General features: G+C 44.4%; 1 protein-coding gene across 7 annotated transcripts in view; it reads left to right on the top strand.

The window, feature by feature from the left end:
* Positions 1-24,614, top strand: part of JAKMIP3 (Janus kinase and microtubule interacting protein 3) — a 278,385-nt gene that overhangs the window by 160,064 nt on the left and 93,707 nt on the right. For all 7 annotated transcript variants that reach the window (XM_073595683.1, XM_073595682.1, XM_073595684.1 and 4 more), the window contains 7 exons: positions 1,307-1,453; positions 1,825-1,962; positions 2,638-2,673; positions 11,155-11,214; positions 17,850-17,975; positions 20,238-20,366; positions 20,592-20,675. In XM_073595683.1, coding sequence (XP_073451784.1) covers positions 1,307-1,453; positions 1,825-1,962; positions 2,638-2,673; positions 11,155-11,214; positions 17,850-17,975; positions 20,238-20,366; positions 20,592-20,675 — 720 coding nt within the window. The remainder of the gene's footprint in view (positions 1-1,306; positions 1,454-1,824; positions 1,963-2,637; positions 2,674-11,154; positions 11,215-17,849; positions 17,976-20,237; positions 20,367-20,591; positions 20,676-24,614) is intronic.

Raw genomic sequence — 24,614 nt, 5'->3', positions numbered from 1 at the left:
TGTGCTTCAAGTGCTTTGCAAGTGTACAACTTGCCAGTGAAAATGTGCAGCAAGTTAACAGACTTACAATTCAACACTGCCACAAATTTATGGCAAGTTATACTTGCTATCTGGTTAGAAAAGCACAGATTTACTTCCCCATGTCAGAGCTGTTTTTCTGATTACTGGTGAGGAAATATTCAAGAAGCAGTAAGGAAGGTGTGGAAAGCACAGACTGAGTCAATCAGAAGCAGGGAGATACTTGCACTGCAGGTCCTCAGGTATAGCTTCCTCTCCAGCAAGGAAAATTGTGAACAGCACAGTAATGACATTGCCAAATCTCACTCCAAATCTCGTAAGACTAGCAGTCAGAGGCAGCAATACCTAAGGTAAGCCATAGACGAATCAATTTTCTTTCCTTCCACCACGGGTGGAAGGAAATAAAATCGCTTGAGTCCCCCATCAACACAGTCAGTGTTGATAGGTGAATGCCTCCCACAGCACTATTGTATTCTGCTGGCGGGGAGGGGGAAGCCTACCCTGCCGGCAGAATACAATGATTACTGCTAGCGGCTATAGGCGCTGGCAGTAATCGTATGTAGAAAAATCCGACAGACTGATTGTACCCAAGTCGATTGATGGATTGACTTGGGTACAATCAGCCTGCCCATACATGGATCAAAATTTGTCTAGTTCAGCAGGAACTTGACAAATTTTGATCCATGTATGGCTGGCTTTAGATTTGTCCTAGATGTGTGGAGATAACCCTGGAGCAGAGCAGGAGGAGCTTCTGAACAGTTGGGATCCTCCTCCTGCTTCATTGATGATACTGGTGTGACACTGACACACCTGTAACTTTTATAATAGGTTTTATCAGTGGCTATGCCCTATATTGGTCTGCCACATATAGCCCCTCTCTTTCAGAGTCTTCCGTGGCTTTAGATGATTTAACATTTCACATATACAGCTGCTATGATCAAGACACAGGAACTACTATCAGATACTCTTTTGCAGGCACTGCTTAGGCACAATTACCATTTATAGATGTTCACAGCAGATAACACAGGAATTCTATAGTTTTTGAGTGTCAGTCTAATTTAGAGATTTCTAGGTTAAACACAATCTATGACAATGAGGATATCCATGGTACCAAGAACTGGTGCATACCTGGGTTGTGAATTGTTAACATATCATAGACATTCAGGTTTGAAATTATATTTTATAGTGTTTTTATATAGTTCTTTTTGATAATTTTAATGACCTGTGTATATTGTGTACATTGTATTGGTGGGATAAGACGTTATAATGATGTGTTCTTGTATTGCAGTTAAAACGTCTGAGAGAAGCAGAAAGTCAGTATAAGCCTATTCTAGACAAAAACAAGCGGCTGAGTCGCAAGAATGAAGAAATGTCCCATTCCCTACGGCGTATGGAGAACAAGTTAAAGTTTCTAACCCAGGAGAACATAGAAATGGTGAGAGCTGTTTCAATACCATCAGCATCTGTCATGGCTGCCCCTTCTTGGAATTCTAGCTCCTAATGCCATTGCTATGGCTTCAATACTTTGAACAGAAGAAGTATAGATCGGAAGTCCGATAATTCTCTAATTTAAATTTTTTGCATGTTTGTTTCGGGTCTGCCTGAATTATTAACTCCAGATAAAGCCAGGCAACTAGAATTTTTAGTAGATCTGTAGTGGTAGCCTCCATATTTGGCTAAGATACTTTTTTAAGCACCATCAACCTTTAAGCATAGTTGAATGCGAATAGTGGAAATATAATAAATATAGATTGCAACTTTTTACATATTTTTTTTTTTGAAAATTTTCGAAACGTATCGTTATAGAGGCAAAAAGTTGGTGGGAGAGATATAAGAAGACCAAGTTCTCTGAATGACCTAGACCAAAGTCGAGAAGAGAGGGAGATCGATTTTTTGAGACTGCAGATCAATGAACAACAAATATTTATTGATGAACTCTCTAAAGTAAGACATGTTTAATTTCACTCACTTATATGCATGACTAATAGATAACCTGTCTAAGGCACCATTCACACCTGTGCCTTTTATATACACCATCTCTCCTTTCAACCTCCAGGTACAAAGAAAGAATGCCTGGTACTTCTGGGTATAAGGGAGCAAGTGACTCACTCCCAGACAGCGAATGCCAAACTAACTATGACCCTCAGACTTGGGCAAGCCTCATATGCTTGCTGCATACTGTAAAAGTGTTTTTCCATTTTATGATACAGAAAATGGAACTGACTTAAACCTTTAATACATCTCTCTAAAAGCAGTAATAAGTACTTCCCATGCTTCCACGTGCCTGTCTGGTATTGCTTTTCCAAATGTTCGTAAACGTTGCCATTTATAACTGGATCACGTGCATTTACTACATTTTTTTATGGGCAGCCTTACCAGACCCTTTAATCCTTGGTCCATTATAGGTTCCCATAATTAAAATATATATCCCTACCAATGCCTCAAGGTTCTTAGCTGTTCTTTAAAGGTATCAGAAGAATTTAGCTAATTTACCAGGAAGAGTCAGTGGATGATTATTAGCGTCCTCATCTACACAGTAAAATGTGCATGGAAACCAATTGATGCTTATAGATAAAGTTATTTCATTTTGGTTTTATCAGATTTATATTGTCTTTCTAGACACTGGAAACTGCAGGATACGTGAAGAGTGTCATTGTAAGTATTTTTAATGACACAAAACATTCTTATTATCATTGCATCATCTAAACTTTTAAAATAACCTTACAGTTGTTTTGGGAAGGGGGTGGTTCTTGTTCTGACTTCTGTGGCTGAAGGCACTATGGAGTAATTCATTTTCACTGTAGCAGTATTGAAGGTTGTTAAAGCTAGATATTTTAGAAATTAAAGATAAGCATTTTGTTTCCCTGCCCCTGTGTAGTAAGCGTAAAATGCTTATTTAGTTTAGGGGTAAGGAATATGGGCGTCCGCAAAACTTTTTTTGGGGGGGCAACATTTTAAGGTCATCCATGCTCTGCCCCTTTTCGACAATGTCATTATCACATTATCACGGTCAGAGACTTCAGACATAGTACAGGAGATGGTCAGAGACTGCAGACATGGTACATGAGATGATCAGAGACTGCGGACATGGTAACGGAGACGGTCAGAGACTGCAGACATGGTACAGGAGACAGTCAGAGACTGTGGACATGGTACAGGAGATGGTCGGAGACTGCAGACATGGTACAGGAGATGATAAGAGATTGCAGACATACTACAGAAGATGGTCAGAGTTTGCAGACATAATACAGGAGACGGCGAGAGACTGCAGACGTAGTACAGGAGATGGTCAGAGACTGCAGACATAGTACAAGAAATGGTCAGAGACTGCAAACATGGTACAGGAGACGGTCAGAGACTGCAGACATAGTACAGGAGACGGTCAGAGATTGCGGACATGGTACAGGAGATGGTCAGAGACCCCAGCCCCACTTCACTTGTCAGCTTCAATTATTACTGTCCTGTCCCCCAGTCACAGTGCCCAGCCCCGACTTGTGTCACCTTCTATTGCAGTTATCCATCTTATTCCATATCCTCACCTTCTAATAATGATATCATAGAGTGGGGGTGAGTGATGGTGGTCCAGGGTCCCTCAACAACAGTTGAGCGGTCCGCGGGCTGGAGGAGAAGTCAGGCACTGCCACTGCAGGTACGGCAGTCGTGGAATCAGATGGATCTCTGAACCAGTCTAATCGATGCCACTGGTCAGTGGGCAAGGGCCGCGGGTGCCAGAGAAGGAGGTGGGTGGAGACTGAAGATCAGTCCCTCCCTTCCCTGCTGCCTGCAGATCACTGGGCTCCACGGCCGGAGAAGGAGGAGGTGGGTGGAGAGAGAGAGACAATCTCAGGACGCAGTGCAGAATGCAACACTAGATGCAGACCTCGCTCCACTCGGCCTCACTGAGGCAGGCGGCTCTAGCAACCAGTGCCGAACTTCAGGAAATCAGTTAGTAGGGTGTCCTCTATTTAATTCCGGGACATTATATTGTCCCGGAACGAAGGTGCCCATCTTCTAATAATGGGGCACACATGTGTATTGCTGGCGCTGCTTCTGAATGTAAGTGCCGATCCGATCCAATCCCTGTTTCTGGGGGGGCTCTTGCCCCCCTTGCGGACGCCCATGGTAAGGAAACAACAGAAATATTTTTTTTCCTTGCTACCACAGGCTTCTTCTCCACTGAATGACAGGTCCCACAAAGTTAATAATCTTCACTGGTCATGTAGGTGCAACCTTGACAACATCATCACATACAATGCAGTACCAGCTGTGCTGCATTGTACATAATGATGTTGGGGGCACGCCCATATCTCAGGAGTGGAGGAGAGCGCAAGATCTCAGGAGAGTGAGGCATAAGGTAAGTATTCCTCTACTTCTTCCCCTCCAGACTAAACAAGTATTTTACTCTTCCCACCTGGAGGGGGAGCCACAAAATTCTTATATTTAATGGCTGACTTGTATTCAGCTTTAAGTCAGTCTCTGAGCAGCTGGGCTCACCCTCTCCCTCTCACAGTTGTAATTGGCAGTCTTCTAGTCCCTAAATTAAACAGAACAGGATCTCCGGGACTGGGAAACAGGGGGAACTAAGCTGTTAACAGATAGATGTGCCCCAAATAATCCACAAAGGCTCAAAATTGATATGGCCCAAAAGATGGCCTACACCAATGTGATCTTAATAAGTTGAGCTGTGTTAAAGCCACTGTTTTTAATTGTTTCTAACCACAGGATTGGTGTAGGGCCAATGTGGTTCCTGTAATTAAAAAGGATCAAAGCCGGTTTAGTTTGACTTCTGTAGTCAGGAAAACACTCAAGAGTTTAATAAAAAAACACATAGTATAGTTTTTGCTGAAAAACATTATTTTATGCAATAGTCAGCATGGATTCATGAAAGACCGAAGTTGTCAAACAAATAAGTATAAATGGGTGGTGCTGCGCTAATCCTCACTAAACAAACTTGTGTCATAAAGGTGAGTAAAAAATCATAGAATCAAATCTTATATCATAAACCAGATGCAGAAAATTATTAATAAAAACGTGATATGTGACACTAACCAATAAATACAACTAATCCAGTGGAGAGAAAAAAATTATATCATATACGTGAAAATATATACATGATGGCACATAAATATGGCCTCCTAGCAATTTAGTAAACCTCGTGATCATTAAAAAAACATTCCATCATATAGTGCAATACATAAATAGAAATAAAAATAATTTAAACTGTGTGCAAAAAATGCTCAGAGAAAGTGACAATGTGCAATGGGGTATTCCAATCAAAGGAATCCGTACCCCATACTGAATACAAGGTGACAGATGTGCAAAAACGTCCATCCAACTAAATATAACATAAATTGTCCCGAACAGTTTAGTGCAAAAAGTGCTATATACGGAAAGTCCTTAATAAAGCTAAAATATGTGACAGCAACGGTTTAGCATGCGGCCGTTGCAATTAAAGTGCTCAGTGTGGATGACATCACATGTGTCTTCATGTGCATACACACAAGTGGGTAGTGGCCCCTTAACTTAAGGTTATAGGGCAAGCGCATATAATCAGCAAGCCTTTGGGGTGTCCACCTAGGGGCTCCAGCGCATCCCTCACGGTCCTAGATCCGGGATATGGTTCCCTCAGATGTAGTGCAGGGGGATATATAAAGAGCAGGGAGGATCCCAATAGTGTAATACCGTTTCATCAGATAAATTTTATTGAAAAATAAAGCTACTCACATCACAGAAATAAAAACAGTAGATTGCATCCAACGAGCGGCGAGCCTCTAACAGCGTCTGCAGCCTGTCTCGTCCCTACGCGTGATGTCACACCTCACGTGACTTCATCAGGGGATCAGTCACGTGAGGTGTGACGTCAGGTCAGGTGTGAGGTTATTAGTAGTGAACCCCAAGGTTTGGCATTCGGACCCTTACTTTTTAACCTATTTATAAATGATATAGAATTTGGGATTAAAAATGCCACTTGAGTTATAGTAGAACTACAACTAGTATTTCCCCTAGAACAGCTGCTTAATTTTTTGTGATTTCTCTCCACACCCGAAGTTGACACACCTCGTTCTCACAGCACTTACTGGCACACCTTGAAGTATTTTAAATAATTTATTAGGACAAGCATAGTCTAAAGGTTTAGGGTTAGGGCGCTGTGAATTTTGAAGACTAATTGTGTCAAAATATCTGCAGCTACAGAGGTCAGTAAGGGCTTACTGTAATGCTCATCTACTGCTTCTTTGGTACATGTAAATAATTGAATGTCCATATCCTGTCCACAGGTTCATTTTAAAACCAAACAATGGATTCTGTGCTTTGATGACTACACTCTGGTTACAACTGTAAATTAAATTGGGACAGATCCCCCTTTGTTTATGGAGGAAACTCTGTGCTCAGATGTGTAATGCCGCGTACACACGAGCGGACTTTCTATCCTACTTGGTCCGGCAGACTTTCCGACGGACTTTGTCCGCCAGGTGCGCCGGACTTTAAAACGGACGGACTTGCCCACACACGCCGGGACTTTCCGGCGGGCTAAGTCCGCCCGTCTTTCCGACGGACTTTCGCCGGAGTTCCGGCGGACTTTCAGAATGAACGGACTTGCCCACACACGGACAAGTCCGTTCATTTTGAACGTGACTCAGGTACGACGGGACTAGAAAAGGATGTCAATCTTGCCGCTTTTATCGGCGAGATTGACACCTTACTAGCCCCGTCGCGGGGCATACCAGGCCCTTAGGTCTGGTATGGATTATAAAGGGGAACCCCGCTACGCCGAAAAAACGGCGTGGGGTCCCCCTAAAATCCATACCAGACCCCGATCCGAGCACGCAGCCCGGCCGGTCAGGAAAGGGGGTGGGGACGAGCGAGCGCCCCCCCCCCCTCCTGAACCGTACCAGGCCGCATGCCCTCAACATGGGGGTGGGTGCTTTGGGGGAGGGGGGCGCCCTGCGCCCCCCCCCAAAGCACCTTGTCCCCATGTTGATGAGGACAAGGGCCTCTTCCCGACAACCCTGGCCGTTGGTTGTCGGGGTCTGCGGGCGGGGGCTTATCGGAATCTGGGAGCCCCCTTTAATAAGGGGGCCCCCAGATCCCGGCCCCCCACCCTATGTAAATGAGTATGGGGTACATGGTACCCCTACCCATTTACCTAGGAAAAAAGTGTAAGTAATAAAACACACTACACAGGTTTTTAAAATATTTTATTAAACAGCTCCGGGGGGGGGATCTTCCTCCGGCTTCGGGGGTCTTCTTCCGGCTTCGGGGGTCCCTCCGCTTCATCTTCTCCCGGCGTCCGGTTGGTTCTTCTCCGCTCTCTTCTCCCGGTGTTCCTGTTCTTCGGCCGGCTCCTCTGCTGTCTTCAAGTAGCTCTCTTGCCAGCAGAGGTCCGGACTTCTGGGCTTCTGGGCTTCTCTTCCCCAGATGTTGACACGACGCTCTCTCCTGCTGGACTGCTCTCCGAGGGCTGCGTTGTGACTTATATAGGTGGAGACCCCGCCCCCTTTTGATGTCACAGTCCCTGGGCATGCTGGGACTGTGACGTTTTAGGGGGCGTGGTCAACATCACCCAGTGACCACGCCCCCTAAAACGTCACAGTCCCAGCATGCCCAGGGACTGTGACATCAAAAGGGGGCGGGGTCTCCACCTATATAAGTCACAACGCAGCCCTCGGAGAGCAGTCCAGCAGGAGAGAGCGTCGTGTCAACATCTGGGGAAGAGAAGCCCAGAAGCCCAGAAGCCCAGAAGCCCAGAAGCCCAGAAGCCCAGAAGTCCGGACCTCTGCTGGCAAGAGAGCTACTTGAAGACAGCAGAGGAGCCGGCCGAAGAACAGGAACACCGGGAGAAGAGAGCGGAGAAGAACCAACCGGACGCCGGGAGAAGATGAAGCGGAGGGACCCCCGAAGCCGGAAGAAGACCCCCGAAGCCGGAGGAAGATCCCCCCCCCCCGAGCTGTTTAATAAAATATTTTAAAAACCTGTGTAGTGTGTTTTATTACTTACACTTTTTTCCTAGGTAAATGGGTAGGGGTACCATGTACCCCATACTCATTTACATAGGGTGGGGGGCCGGGATCTGGGGGCCCCCTTATTAAAGGGGGCTCCCAGATTCCGATAAGCCCCCGCCCGCAGACCCCGACAACCAACGGCCAGGGTTGTCGGGAAGAGGCCCTTGTCCTCATCAACATGGGGACAAGGTGCTTTGGGGGGGGGGGCGCAGGGCGCCCCCCTCCCCCAAAGCACCCACCCCCATGTTGAGGGCATGCGGCCTGGTACGGTTCAGGAGGGGGGGGGGGGCGCTCGCTCGTCCCCACCCCCTTTCCTGACCGGCCAGGCTGCGTGCTCGGATCGGGGTCTGGTATGGATTTTAGGGGGACCCCACGCCGTTTTTTCGGCGTAGCGGGGTTCCCCTTTATAATCCATACCAGACCTAAGGGCCTGGTATGCCCCGCGCTCGCCGCAATAGGAAAATGTGTTTTTCCTATTGCAGCGAGCGTGAGATGCAATACCCTGCCCTCGTGTCGTATCTGGTCCGTCGGACCAGCCTACACACGAGCGGGCTTTCCGTCGGACCAGCACACACACGAGCGGACCTTCCGCCCGAAACTGAGTCCGGCGGAAAGATTTAGAACTTTCTTCAAATCTAGGTCCGGCGGGCTTTTGGGAAAAAGTCCGCCGGAAAAGTCCGCCGGTGCCTACACACGGGCGGATTGTCCGGCACACTCTGGTCCGCCGGACCAAGTATGCCGGAAAGTCCGACCGTGTGTACGCGGCATAAGAAGTGAAAAAATTAGCTGCCAACACTTATGCCGTGTACACATGGGCGGACTTTTCGACCGGACTGGTCCGACGGAACCAATCCGTTGGACAATCCAACCGTGTGTGGGCTTCATCAGACCTTCAGCGGACTTTTTCTGTCGAAAATCAGACGGACTTTAGATTTGGAACATGTTTCAAATCTTTCCGATGGACTCGAGTCTGGTCAAAAAATCCACTTGTCTGTATGCTAGTCCGACGGACAAAAAAGGACGCAAGGGCAGCTATTGGCTACTGGCTATGAACTTCCTTATTCTAGTCCCTTCGTACGTCATACCAACGGACTTTCGAACAGACTTTTGAACAGACTTTAGTCCGTTCATGTGTGGGCAAGTCCGATCGTCCAAAAGTCCGTCGTAACTCCATCGAAAGTCTGTCGGAAAGACCGTCGGACGTTTGATGCTGAAAAGTCCACCCGTGTGTAGACGGCTTTATAGATCTTGACACAAAATCCTACATAAACATTGATAAAACCCTCAAAAAACAAGTGTAAACAATGTATACAAACAATATTCAAATATAAGGAAAATATGTCCATCCAAGGAAAAAAAATGGAAAAAACAGGCAGGAATAAAAAAACCGTGTGGGGAAAAAAGTATATATATTTCAAATATGTGATGAATTCACACAAAAAGTCATATTAGTAAATTCCCAGCAGATTAATAGTGAATCTTCCAAAAAAAAATTAATTTCAAATGAAGGAAGTGAAAATGAGACACCTCCACCGCAAACACATGCTCTAGTGAATAGATGTACCTTACCAGAATGTTTGACCACCTATAATGGATGGTCCAACAAGCTTTGTGTGTATTACATGTGACAAGACAAGGGGATCATCAGACCTCTTAGAAGCAGCTCTCCATGTAGTAACTGACAAGGAATCCATCCAGATCAAAAGTAATTGTAAAGGACACATAGGGGGATAATTACGAAAGGCAAATCCACTTTGCACTACAAGTGCACTGCAAGTGCACTTGGAAGTGCAGTCGCTGTACATCTGAGGGGTAGATCTGAAATGAGGGGAAGCTCTGCTGATTTTTTCATCCAATCATGTGCAAGCTGAAATGCTGTTTTTTATTTTCCTTGCAAGTCCCCCTCAGATTTACAGTGACTGCACTTCCAAGTGCACTTGCAGTGCACTTGTAGTGCAAAGTGGATTTGCCTTTCGTAAATAACCCCCATAGTGTAGTATTTCGTAAAAGCTGGTTTATTACAAAAGATTAAAACTACTCACAAGACAAATGCGGTAAACAAGCAATATGTTATAACTGTACATAAGCCCCCAAACTCTTTCCTCATGTTGCGCATCGACTTCCGGGTCCCGGCTGACGTGGTTGCGTCACTGTCATTGGCTTTACAGCCACTGCCAGCTGTCAAAATACCCCAAAAGTGCTTGCATCTGTTTGGCCAATAATTTTCCACCTGGAAAATTTCACCGGTTCATTAGGATACAGCTAAAATTTGCTTAGTGAATGTTTAGCTTTAGATCTACTAAATCTCTAGATACTAGAGATGCAATCTACCTGCGCAGGTTTTTGGTTTACATCTAAGCAAGACTGAAGTGCACCAGGCCTCACCCCTACTTAAATCCCAACTTGGCCTTGTTATCTTGTGTCCTGGCCAAAACTGTCCCAGAGTCTAAGGATGTGTAGGTCAAGTGTTCTCATCTCCCACACTAGCCTTTCTTTTTTTCACTCAGACAAGGAGAGAAGGTGTGCTGGATCTTTGGGCAAGGAGCTATGGCCCTACCACAAATGTGCATGAAATGGATTTGATAATACCCAATACAAAAATGAGTTGGCTTGCCAATTTTACTACATTTGTGATGTTTCCTTAACAGTATTAGCAGCAAGATGCAGAATAAAGAGCTTCCAGCTTCCCCTCTTTGATGGAGAATGGGCATTGAGCCATGGGCAAGTCGTAGATTCACTGACTTTCCATAGAGAACAGGAGTTTTCCTTGGTAACTTCCTGAGAGGAATTTTGTTTTGGCATCCTTGTGCTTGGTCCTATTAAACAGCATGTCAGATGCTGCGTCAATGACAGTTTTAAAGTGACATTGCCCTAGTATGCACACAGCATACAAGATGTTCCCAGCCCTTTCCTAAGCAAAAGGAGATTTACATCACCTCCATGATGATTATACTGGGGACTAGGCACTGTGTATAACCAAAAAGTTATTAAACTGGCAGACTCAAAGTAAGCCTGCTATCCATTTTTTCATGCATTATGTTTGGGAATCACTCATCATGGCTCGTATTTTAACTTTCTTATGCCAGATGCAAACTGGAAAATTTCTCTTCACTGTGCAATTAATTTATATGTGCAGGACCGAGAAAAGCTTTTAAGATTACGGAAGCAGCGGAAAAAGATGACAAAACTCCCTAAGGTAAAAGCATTTTCCATTTTTATTCTGAGTTTTATGGTCAGAACTAATCATAGAAAACAAATCTTCCTGTCAGGAACTGCTGTTCCTGATTAGCAGATCCAGTGAAGCACAAATATAGCAATTTGTTCCTCCAAAGTGCTTTATTAGTTTTCTGCACAAATGTCACTTATATTTTACATCCATCATCTTGTTATATAATTGCTGTTTGCCATTTAAATTTTAATGCATTATAAACCTTCCTACATGCACCTTGTGGTCTTTCAACTGCAGAAGATGTGCATTGATCATGCAGTTTACGGTGTCATTTGTTGGACTGTATGCACAGTTTCTGTGTATTGTAGATCTGACTGTTGACTCTGTTTTAATGTTTGTAACTTTATTATGAACATTTAAAAAAAAAAAAGAATAAAAAATAATAAAGAAAATTAGGCTTATCACTGCACAGGTTAATAAATGGCCTCTGTCTGTAGTCTGAGAACTGACAATTCCTGTGAAGAAACTACATATCCCACAATCTTTGGGTCTCTTAATTAAGTTCACTGCAGGTGAGAGCTAAATAGAAATTAGATCTGACACAGACAGAGCAATTGACAGAGAGATCACCTTGCAATTTTTCATCACATTAGCACCCCCACATTTATGATGCATCACAGAAAAAATGGTAAGGCATGGACTGGACGCTGTGTAAACTGGAACAAAAAGTTGCCTGTCCCTTGTAGCAAATAAGGACAAGCTAGATGAATGAATACATAGGGGAATACACTACAAACTGCAGCCACAACATGTAAACCCATAAATACAAGGTAAGGCAAACAAATAACACAGGGAATGTAAATACACTAATACTTAGTTAAAACAACAAAAGCATTTGAAAGTGTACAATTTGCTTTTAAGGCACAAGGCTTTTTCTATGTGTACAATATTTACTGTGAACTTATATTTCAGATGTAAATTGTTGTTAAAGGCAAAACTTTTTTTATTCTGGATAGAGTAAGGGATGGGTATAAACCCTGTCAGATTTTTTGCCATCTGTGTCCCTTTGGGGAGATTTCTCTTCACTTCTTGTCTCATAGCCAAAACAGGAAGTGAGGGAATCCCAGCTTGTCACCAGAACTACTGCCCCCATGGATGATTTCCACTCTATTCCTGTTCTGGTGTCAACTAGGGAAGGGCGAACGGTTTGGCTCGAGCATAAGTTCGGGCCGAACTTTCGTTGTTCGGATGTTCGGCGAACATGCAAACAAACAGGTCGTTCGACTGTTTGTTCGGCCCCCGAACCGAGCACAATGCATTGCGGCGCTGAACAGTGCATTTCAAGCCCTGATTGGCTGAAGCCGTGAAAGCTTCAGCCAATCAGGGCACAGAGCACTGTCAGAGTCATGATTGGACACTGTGACTTTATCCAATCATGGCTCATTCCCGCACCACAGTATAAAAGTATTCTTTCAATGGCAGCCATTTTCAGTGTGATTTCGGCATGGAGAGAGATAGAAGAGGGCTCTGTTCAGTACTATTAGTTAGTTAGTTAGTGTGCTATACTGTGCTATTTTGCTTCAATTCTCAGTGTAGAATATTAGGTTACTGTCAGTCTAGGGATAGTGTGAGTGTAGTGAGGAGGACGATCATTCAGCTTTGCAAAGTGTGCAGCTAGAGTAGGGACAGCTCAGATAGTTTCACTGTAGTGTAGTGAGACCGTGTCATTCATACATACATTAGTGTAGAGTAGGGACAGCTCAGATTGCTTCAGTTAAATGTAGTCAGACCGTGTCAGTAATCTTGACATTAGTGTATAGCTAAAGTAGGGACAGTTCAGATAGCGTCAGTGTAGTGACGGTTGAACACTGTCTATTTGATTGCGTTACTGCCAGTTTAACACCTTCTACTTCTGTGTGTGTTACTGCCAGTTTAACGCATATCGTTTGGTGTGCGTTACTGCCAGTTTGATGCCATATAGTTTTGTGTGTGTTACTCCCAGTTTAATGCCATATAGTTCTGTGTGTGTTACTGCCAGTTTAATGCCATATAGTTTTGTGCGTTACTGCAAGTATACCGCCTTTTACTTCTGTGTGCGTTACTGCCAGTTTAACGCCATATAGTTTTGTGTGCGTTACTGCCAGTTTAACGCCTTATAGTTTTTGCATTACTGCCAGTTTAACGCCATATAGTTCTGTGTGCGTTACTGCTAGTTTAATGCCATATAGTTTTGTGGGCGTTACTGCCAGTTTAACGCCTTAAAGTTTTGCGTGTTACTGCCAGTTTAACGCCATATAGTTCTGTGTGCGTTACTGCTAGTTTAACGCCATATAGTTCTGTGTGCGTTACTGCCAGTTTAATGCCATATAGTTTTGTGTGGGTTACTGCCAGTTTAACGCCATATAGTTTAACGCCATTTACAGTACTTTACGTTACTGCCAGTTTAACTCCTTATAGTTTTGTGCATTACTGCAAGTTTAACGCAATTTACTTCTGTGTACATTACTGCCGGTTTAACGCCATATAATTCTGTGTGCATTACTGCCAATTTAACGCCATATAGTTCTGTGTGCATTACTGCCAGTTTAACGGCATATAGTTCTGTGTGTGTTACTGCCAGTTTAACGCCATATAGTTCTGTGTGCGTTACTGCCAGTTTAACACCATATAGTTTTGGGTGCATTACTGCCAGTTTAACGCCATATAGTTCTGAGTGCGTTACTGCCAGTTTAACGCCATATAGCTTTTTGTGTGTTACTGCCAGTTCAATGCCATATAGTTCTGTGTGCGTTACTGTCATTTTAACGCCATATAGTTTTGTGCGTTACTGTATGTTTGGCGCATTATATTGTAGTATATTATAGTGTATCCGTGGAGTGTGTCTGTGTAGTGTGAGTACTCAAATTAAAGTGCACCAAACACCACTTTACATTGATTAAAGTGCATCTACGTACAGATTTCCACTTCTTCTTTACATTTGCTTAAAAGCACCGCCCCCTCCCTCCCAATAATGTCTGGGAGGACAACAAGGACAGGTAGACAGACGTCCCTTGGCACTGTAAGGAGGCCAGCAACAAATGTGTCCACAGGCAAAGGTGGACGTGGTGGTCAGTCCTCAGGCAGGGCATAATTTCCTCTGTTTAGTGATTTTGTCCATGCTATCCAGCCACAGTATGCAGAGGAGGTGGTGGACTGGCTTACTAAACCTTCCTCATCCTCCTCATCCTCTGTCACGCAAGCAGAGACAAGTTTGCAGTCCCCTGCAGTTGCCAGAGTGGATAAACCTGGCTCCTTGTCCACATCTATTCCATAGCCCCAACATCAGCCATGGAGGAGTCAGCTGAGTTATTTGACCACAGCGTCAGCCACTTGCTTCTTGATGATACCCAGCCATTGCTGGATTCAGATGTTGGTTCTGAGGTTGAGGATGACAGGAACATGAGCCTAGAAAGAGGGGAGAACACTGGTAGACAAATTGGCATTCATGTTCCCCCAGCCGCAGCGTATTGCCAAGTTGTCTCCAGTGGTAATGATGATGATGGAGGAGATGATAATGATGATGAGGTCACTGATGCGACTTGGGTGCCAGATAGAGCAGAGGAGGAAACTGAAGGTGAGGCGGCACAACCCCAAGGTGGCCGACATCAAGAAAGAATAGAGAGCAGCCACCCTATTCCATCACATTCTGCAGCTGTTATCTCCCGGCCCACTCCCCAAAGCTCAGCTGTCTGGGCCTTTTTCAGCACATCTGCAGCAGATCGCACTGTTGCTATCTGCAAACTGTGTCTCAGGCACATCAAACGTGGCAAAAACACCAGCCATTTGGGTACCACATGCTTAACAAGGCATTTAACGTCCAACCACTCAGCCCGTTGGCAAGAGCACCTAAAAGCCACACAAAAGAGGCACAAATCTGTCCCTTCTCCTCCTTACCCACTTCAGTCTGCCCCTGCTATACTGAGTCATTACTTCTCAGCTGCCTCCACTGACAGGGATGATGGTATAGCACAGGGTGTCACAGGTCCTAGCAACACATCTGCCAGCAGCACTCCACCAGCTGTAGACTGTAGCCGGCAAATTTCTCTGCCCCATCTGCTGCAGCGGAAAAAAATACAGTCCCTGCCACCCACATACCCAGCATCTAAATGCAAGCTTGTTATAGCTGTTGGCTGTTCTGCTCCCTTTCGTGAATTCGCACAATGTGCTGTACCACAATGGCAGGTTCCCAGTCACTACTACTTTTCACGTAAGGCCGTTCCATCCCTCTACCATCACGTGGAAGGGAATGTTCTGGCATCGTTGGGCAAGGAAGTCAGCCATAAAATCCACCTTACTGCTGACATGTGGTCCAGCAAGCATGGGCAGGGACGATATATTTCGTTCACAGCACACTGGGTAACACTGCTTGCTACTTGAAAGGATGCAAGACAGGGCTCAGTGCTGCAGCTTGTTGTGCCCCCATGTCTCCATACAGCTGGTGGTGATGATGCCAGACTGGTGCGCTCAACCCTCTCCTCCTCCTCTGCCACCTCCATGCCTTCCTCTGCAGAATTGTCCTATGAACATCATTTAGACCCTAAGCATTCAGAGATTCTTGCAGCTCTGCAGGGACAGGCCCAGAGGTGGTTCACACCATGCCAGCTGGAGCCAGGAATGGTGATGTGCGATAATGGCTCAAACCTCCTGTCCGCCTTTAGACAGGGAAAGTTGACACATGTGCCATGCCTGGCACATGTCCTCAATTTGGTGGTGCAGTTTCATAAATACATACCTAGGGTTGCAAGATGTGCTAAAGCTGGCCAGATAAGTCTGTAGCCATTTCAGGCAGTCATACACAGCCAGTACTCGGTTGGCTGAAATTCAGAGGGGATTTTACCTGCCCGTAAACCGCCTGATTTGTGACATGCCCACCAGGTGGAACTCGACTTTGGCAATGCTGCAGCGGCTATACATGCAGCAGAGGTCCTGTGCGAATATGGCACGACGACAGGCTCAGGCCGCCTCTGCTTTTTTTCTCCACGCCAATGGCTGATCATTAAGGATGCATGCACTGTATTGTCACCATTTGAGGAGGCCACAGGATGGTGAGCCGTGACAGTGCATACATCAGTGACACAATCCCTGTTGTGTTCCTACTGGAGCAGACTCTGTGTGGCATTATGGACAGGGCACTGGAGGCAGAGCAGCATGAAGAGGAGATCTTCCTTTCTTCTCAAGGCCCACTTTATCCAGACACCATCATTCCTATGTCACAGAACACACAGGAGGAGAGAGGGGAGGAGGATGAGGAGGAGGATTTTGGCACTTTCATAGGCTTCAAAGCAGAGGAAGACATGCATCAATCTGTAAGCAATGGCTTTCCAACCCCAGGACCCTTGGGAGTAGTACGTGGCTGGGAGGAGGAAGTTCTCGATGCTGTCATCCTGACTGACCCCGAGGAGTCTGCTTCTCAAGCCTCGGCAAATTTGAGCAGCATGGGCAACCTCATGCTTCAAAGCCTGCGAAAGGACCCAAGAATACGTGGCATAAAGGAGAATTATGATTACTGGTTGGCAACCCTCCTTGACCACCGTTATAAGGGGAAGGTCTCAGAACCTATCCCATCCCCACAGAGAGTGCAGAAGATAAAATCTCTTGAGGACACGTTGAAGAGAATTTTATTGAACCTTTTTTCCTGACTCCAGTAGGTTACAGTGTCATGGAAAACGTAGTTTTGAGCCTTCTGTTGGTCAAAAGAGGAGCGTTGGAGAAGGCGTCCGCCTAAGCGAGGCATTTCGGAATTTTTTTAGTCCTCGCCTCCCAGGGCTGTCAGCTTCCACATCCCATCGACAGCGTCAGCATCACATGCTGGACGATTACCTCGGGGGTGGAGAGCTTTCCAGCTGATGATCCACTGACTTACTGGGTCATGAGAATAGACCACTGGCCAAGACTTGCCTAGTATGCTATTGAGTTGTTGGGCTGCCCTGCATCCAGCGTGCTTTCAGAACGGGCATTCACTGCTTGATTAACAGCTATGAGGTCCCTGATGCTGAAGTCACTGATTACCGTATATACTCAAGTATAAGTCGTTCCGAGTATAAGTCGAGGCCCTAATTTACCACAAAAAAATGTGAAAAACGTATTGCTTCGTTTTCGATGCATACTAGCCCATTATGCTTTTACTTTGCAGGGAAAAAAAAGAGGAAGTGAAACCCATCAGGGTTTATTTCCTCTTTAAAATCCCTGCAATGTACAATGATTGCCCAGAAGGGATTTTTTTCTCAACAAAAGTGGGGTTACTCCTTAAAATGGAAGAGGGAGTCTCTGTACTCTAAGCCAATCAGAGCACTCTTGGTTTGCACAGTGCAATCAGCCACACATTCAGCATTTGTAAAGAGAGAATAGCAGGGAGATGATCTCATCAGTATACTATTGCTTCTTCATTGTCCCATAACATGCCAAGGAAGGTCCTGGACCACACAGTGCTGGTAATTGCTATGTAGTCTATCAAGAGGCCCAGGATCTGTCCGCCAGCTGAACAGAATTAAAAAATCATTTGGCAAGTGTAAAACAGGTCACATATATAGATATCTCCATTGAATATTTAGCTGCTTAACTGGAGTTCAGATTTAAATGACATGTGCTAATGTTCTTTTCATTATTTATATTTTCTTTATCAGCCAGTTGTGGAAACTTTCTTTGGTTATGATGAAGAGGCCTCGCTGGATTCTGATGGTTCTTCAATATCCTACCAGACCGATAGAACAGACCGTACCCCCTGCACACCAGATGAAGATGTGGAAGAGGTGAAAGATCTTCATTCAATAATCCAGCTATACAAAATGCCTCCTGCACATCTAACATGGTGTTATCTATTTGTAATCTGTTAAAAAGAGTCCAGTAAAATGAACAGCTTTGTTTGATAGTGATGAATTGATCTGAAGATGGGCATTAATATTCATGTTAAGTTGTAGATGTCAGTACTTGTCCTTTAAGGGACTGAAATACCATAATTATATACTGACAAGAATTTTAATACCACTGTACAATGTATGAAATTATATAAGTTCATGGGTATTAAAAGAACATATCATATAAAATTAAAGTGGTCATTCTCCAACACATATCTAACCTCCTCTCCAAAAATTCCAGCTATAGTCATTGTTGTGCCTCCTGTTTCCTGCAATGCCTATGAAGCCATAAACTACACAGTAAAAAAAAAGTACGAATAGACGTGAATTTGATAGGCTTAAAGACCAACCCCAGTAGAATTAAAAGTCCTCTTTTGCAGGGGGGCTGTGTCCACACTGCAAGGTTTAAAGAGGTTATAAACCCAAGATAAAAAGAAAAAAAAAAACCTCTAAGACAAAGGCATCCCATACTACCCTGTTTCCCCGAAAATAAGACCTAGCGTGATTGTCGGTGATGGCTGCAATATAAGCCCTACCCCCCAAATAAGCTCTACCCTGTTTCCCCGAAAATAAGCCCTACCCTGAAAATAAGACCTACAAGGACTTTAACTAGGGCTTATTTGGGGGGTAGGCCTTATATTGCAGCCATCACCGACAATCACGCTAGGTCTTATTTTCGGGGAAACAGGGTAGCTCATTATGAAATACTTACCTTAGAACGAAGCCCTGCAGCGGCGCCCGCACACCGCTGAGATGGCTGACATCTTCCATGGTGTTTCTTCTGGGTTTGCGGGCTCCAGCACTGTGAGTGGCCAGAGCCGCAATGACGTCATGCGAGCGGGAGCTGCCTGTCATGGCACAGGGCTCTGAAAAAACAGCACATATAGCCATTCTTTAAGAGTGCATAAGCCGAAGATGTATTCAGCGGCGTATATAGTAAATATCACCTAAACGGTGCAAGTTTAGGAGACATTTACAGTACCTACAGGTAAGCCTTATTATAGGCTTACCAGTAGGTACAATTAAAAAAGAAGACTTTACTTCCTCTTTAGCTGCTCATTTCTGTCTAGGGGATGGAAAATGCCCTTGTACTTACTTGTTCCTTTGCTCCCCTGGTAGTATATTAATGGAACCTTTACTAAAAAACAAGAATGTTGCATATACTGCACAAACTACTTACAGTTGTAGAAAAACAATGCAGAACATACAGAGTGTGTCACAAACATGCATACAATACACCTACACAAACTATCCGGCCTAGCTAATGAGTTTTGACAATGGTCTGTATGTGCAAAGGGATACACTAAAGCGTTACTTGGCTTGCGTTATAGCTGGCCTACAATTTCCATAGCAAACAGGACTCCAGGCATCTCAAGCGATTGCAAGAAACCAGGTTCTTGCTATTTATCTCTTGTAGTGTAGATTCTAGTGTTTCTCCTCTGGCAGTTTTCCTTCACCTTGTGGAGTCCACTCTGGCAGAGCCATTCCTTATTTTTGTGGAGTCTCCTCTTTCAACTTGTGTTCATGTATTTAGAAAGTTTCAGTAGCCATTGCCACATGGGTGTATACCTTTCTATGTCTTTCTTTCTACATCAGTTTCTGTGAGAGAAGCATATTCTAAGTCCAAACTCTAGATGTAGTATCCTACATGCCATGGGTCAAATATGTCAAAGGGTCAAGTTATTGTTATCCTTATTGACATAGCTTTGGGTCCAATGTTTGAAAAAGCGCCCCTAAAACAATGGCATTAATTAAATATGTATACATTGTCCAAATCTGAAACATTAGTCTCTATATCCCCATTGTATTATAAGACAGTGAACTAGTCATGTGCAAATATAGTTCCAATGGCATTTGAGAGATGTTCCCTCAAGAAAACTAATGTTGTTTACGCCAACAAGAAATGTGTTTATGTAAGTCTGAAACATCCCAAAACCTCTAACACACCTGCCAGACGGTGCTCCCCTACACTCCATCAATGGATCGTCCCTCAGCATCCTCACATCCAATGCAGGGCTATGCAGGTCTTGATGAGATCAGAGGAGAAGAGGCTGCAGGTACCCATCTGGCTGCATGGAGTGAAGGATCAGGTAAATAAAATGCTTTATGTGGTCTTTTAGTTTTCCTGGAGTTCAGCTTTTAATATTCTCTACACAGGGCATGGCCAAAGAAGAGACAGAGCTGAGGTTCCGCCAGCTAACTATGGAGTACCAGGCCTTACAGCGGGCATATGCCCTTCTGCAGGAACAAGTGGGTGGAACCCTGGATGCAGAGCGGGAAGTCAAGGTGCTTATTTGTTTCATTTCTTTTTCCCCTTTTCCTTTACATTTCTGTTATTCACAAGCCATTGTCTTTGCAGAGATAACCTCTTAAACCCCTCAATCCTTTATTGGTTCATGTTGTATATTTTTTGTGGCTATGAACTATTAGAAGTGTAAATAACTGATATCTGTATTAATGCTGAATTGGCACATATCAGCTGAAAGTGGAAATTTTTTGTTGTTCTTACAGACTCGAGAGCAACTGCAATCTGACATTCATCATTACCAAACAAGAATAGAAGATCTTGAGAAAGCCATGGCTGAACAGGGCCAGGTGAGATGCGTTTATGAGGCTTCTATGAATGGATGGGAACAGGATTGTATTTAAAGATTAACTCCAGGCAATCCACTCCACTGATATACAGAAGTATGAAAGCTGTTTTACCAACTAAGGGGTTTGCATCTCTGTACATCCTGGCCTTAGATTTATACAGCTCTGTCACATTGCATGACAGATAGATTACACCAGTAACAGTTAGGCAATACAGTGGTCTCTTCTCTTTACCTACAGCCTGCTGACTGGACAGCAAAGGTTCATTCAAGCCCTGTTCACATATAGTACAGTGACTTGCATTTTACCAGACCGGAACGCAGGTTACTGCTAGGACAGACTGAAAACAATTGTTTTCTATGTGTCATGTTAACTGCACCGCACCCCAGAGGTGCATTGCACTGAACTGCAATAAAATACAGACATGCTACATTTTTATCACGGCATGCAGGTAAGGATTGCATGTCACTATATAGTAGGGTCGCCACCTTTTCTTCAGAGAGAGGGCCAATGCTTACGGGGGGGGGTCAGATATGTGCTAGGGGGTGCTTTGGAAGGGGAGAGGGCTAGTGCAAGATGGGGGGGTATGTGCTGGGAGCGCTTGGGGGATCTGATATGTCTTGGGGGGGGTCGATTATATGCTGGGGGGGTGTTTTGAGAGGGGAGAGGGCTAGTGCAAGGGGGGTTAGATATATGCTGGTGGGGTGCATTGGGAAAGGAGAGGGCTAGAGCGATGGGGAGTCAGATATGTGCTGGTGGGCGCTTGGGGAGGTTGGATATTTGCTGGGGGGGCGATTTGTGAGGGGAGATGGCTAGTGCAAGGGGAGTAGGATCTGTGCTGGGGGCGCTTGGGGGGTTGGATATGTGCTGGGGGGTGCTTTGAGAAGTGAGAGGGCTAGTGCTAGGAGGGGTTGTCAGATTTCAAATCCAACCCACACTTCTAACATGTCTTTCCCCTGCCAAAGCCCCCCCAGCACATATCCTCCTATCCCCTGAATCAATCCACATATTTTCTAAATTGTCCTTCTTTCCAGCCACTCTCTCCCCTTCCCCATGTTCATCTACACAGTATAGAAAACTTTGTACAGACCTCGATCAGAGCGTCCCTGCTCCCCCCTCCTCCTCCTGTGGGTGTATACAGAGCGGAGAAGGAGGGAGGAGCTTTGATTCACTGGCACTGTGCTGAACCAGGCTGCGGTCAGAGAGGGGAGACACATCAGATGTCACTCTCGGTGCAGTCCGTGTGAATGATGTGTCCGGGTCTGGGGCAGATGAAAACCCGAACACATCATTCAAAAACCGGACTGTTCGGGAGAAAACCGGACAGTTGGCAACCCTACTATACAGCAGTGCCATGCACCACAATGCTAACAGTGACATGAATAAAGTGTCACTTTGTGCACTTGAAATAAAGTTGGGACAAAAAAAAAGGAATGCTGAAACATGCATCACACTGCCTCCCACAGCTGGCTCACTGTAGCTGGAGCAGAGAGATTCCCAAACACTAAACCACTGCGGTTTAGAGTGCGGGCAGTGCGAACAGGCATTTACACTTGTGGTTGGGGGAAAATAAAAGCAGAGACTGAGCCACGTTTTTACCACCTCCAGCCACCCCTCAACCACTTCAATACCAGACACTTTTACCCCCTTCCTGCCCAGGCCAATTTCCAGCTTTCAGCGCTGTCACGCTTTGAATGACAATTACTCAATCATGGAGAGGGTTAAGAGGGTTAAGGCAGTGCTGGAAAATAATGGCGGCCACACAAAATATTGACACTTTGGGCCCAATTTGGACATTTTCACTTAGGGGTGTACTGACTTTTGTTGCCAGTGGTTTAGACATTAATGGCTGTGTGTTGAGTTATTTTGAGGGGACAGCAAATTTACACTGTTATACCAGCTGTACACTCACTACTTTATATTGTAGCAAAGTGTCATTTCTTCAGTTATAAATAAAAATAAAAAATTGCGCTGCGCTTAGGTGTGCTTCATATATGTCCATTCACCATAGTGATACCATAAATAATAAAAAATATATATAAATACATATAAATAATGATTATATTATCTTTTAAAGTGTGATGAGCAAATACTCCAAATCTATAATGAGCCCTGCATATATAAATAAATATACAGATATATCAAAAAAGTGCAAAAAAAATATCTCTCCATGAGATTAATCTATAATAAATAGAAAAAAACGTGCACTAAAAACAGCATACAGCATAAAGTAATACATGCAATAGACTCAGATATATCCATATAAGTGATAAGTGATAATTAAATCCACATGATCCTTGTTTGTGAAAAATCCTTCATGTGCCAGTGTTCAAAAAAATTCCAAAAAAAGTTCTAAAAAAAAGTCTTTATGTGCAAAAAGTGTTCACAAAATAAACAAACATCCAGTGGCTAAATCAAAGTGCCATAAACATGCCGTGATGTGCCTCGGTGACCCCCAAAGTGGTTGCGCTCGCCTGCAGTGTTCAGCTGCGTCAAAACACCCTATGGAGCCACCCCTGGGCTCAGTATGGTTAGTAATAAAACGACCTCCAACCAGGCTCTCTGTGGCTCCATAGGCATCATCCCAAAAAAAAATAAAGAGGACTATATAGTGTGATATCGCCAAATGAATTTACTAAAAAATATATATACCCAATCCCCACACTGGGGTACTCACATTTCTCAGGTGCTACTGTGCACCACACAATACAGGTTCAATCAGCGCTAATCGGCGTGCTGCGGGGTGTTAGATTCTCACAATCCAGCTCTGTGCTGTTCGCTCCGTCCTGGCCCCTCCCCTACGCGTCTTTGACACAGGGAATCACGTGTCTTCATCAGGGGGATATCATTTCTTCAGTGTTGTCACATGAAAAGATATAATAAAATATTTATAAAAATGTGAGGAGTGTACTCACTTTTGTGAGATACTGTATCACATGATACAGGGACGCTGTGATTGGCCCTGTCTGATCACTGTGACCAATCACAGAGATCACAATGGTACTCAATGAATGACTATGAGTGAAATCTATTGTGTACTATTGACATGTTATCGCTGTGATTGGTCACAGCAATCACAAGGTACAACGATCTGTGTCCAGTGGACACAGCAGATGACAGATCACGCAGGTGTGCGGCTCCTAGGGCATGCATGAGTAATGCACCTGTAGGATGTCATATGACATGCACCCAGGATAACAGTGCTCCCGCTTGGCCGTCATTTTACAATAGGCTAAGCAGGAAGGTGTTGAGCTACCAGAGGGGGATGTTTACATGACACAGACATTGCAAAAATGATCCCCCTGTCTCATTCAGCAGGAAGGTCAAACAATCAACAGCAATCTGGTTGCATACCAAAATGTAGCCTAAAAGAGCAGCAGTAAAATAAAGAGGTAATCCCTCTACTCACGCTGCTATCTCCCCCATTAGCATCTTCATAGGCGTGCGCACAGGGTGTGCCTGGGCACACCCTAATCACCCCTTGGGGAGCATATTACCCCTGTTTAGACCCCTAACATTTCACCAACACCCCCTAATGGGGCTCCTAAAAGAATTGTACAAAAATAAAAAATTTAAAAAATAAAAATTGAGAAAAATAATAAAAAATAAAATAATAAAAATGAAAAAATACTGACACCGTTCACTGCCCTACTGACACCAATTTTTGCTCTACTGACTCTGTCAAAAAAAAAGTTATATATATATATATGTATATATATATATATATATATATATATATATATATATATATATATATATGTATATATATATATATATATGTATTATATACACATGCGCACACACACGCGCATATGTGTTTGATCTTTGGGGTGCACGTCCTAATGCAATAGGCTGCGCACACTTATGAGCATCTTCATTGTCAGCACATAGGATGTAGCGCACGTGGATCCCAGTCCTGCTCCCCCCTCTCCCAATCTAAGC

Source organism: Aquarana catesbeiana, linkage group LG08 (genome assembly GCF_042186555.1).
Source record: "Aquarana catesbeiana isolate 2022-GZ linkage group LG08, ASM4218655v1, whole genome shotgun sequence".
Lineage (NCBI taxonomy): Eukaryota > Metazoa > Chordata > Amphibia > Anura > Ranidae > Aquarana > Aquarana catesbeiana.
Note: the sequence above shows the minus strand (reverse complement) of the source record. Positions and strands in the feature narration are given on the sequence as shown.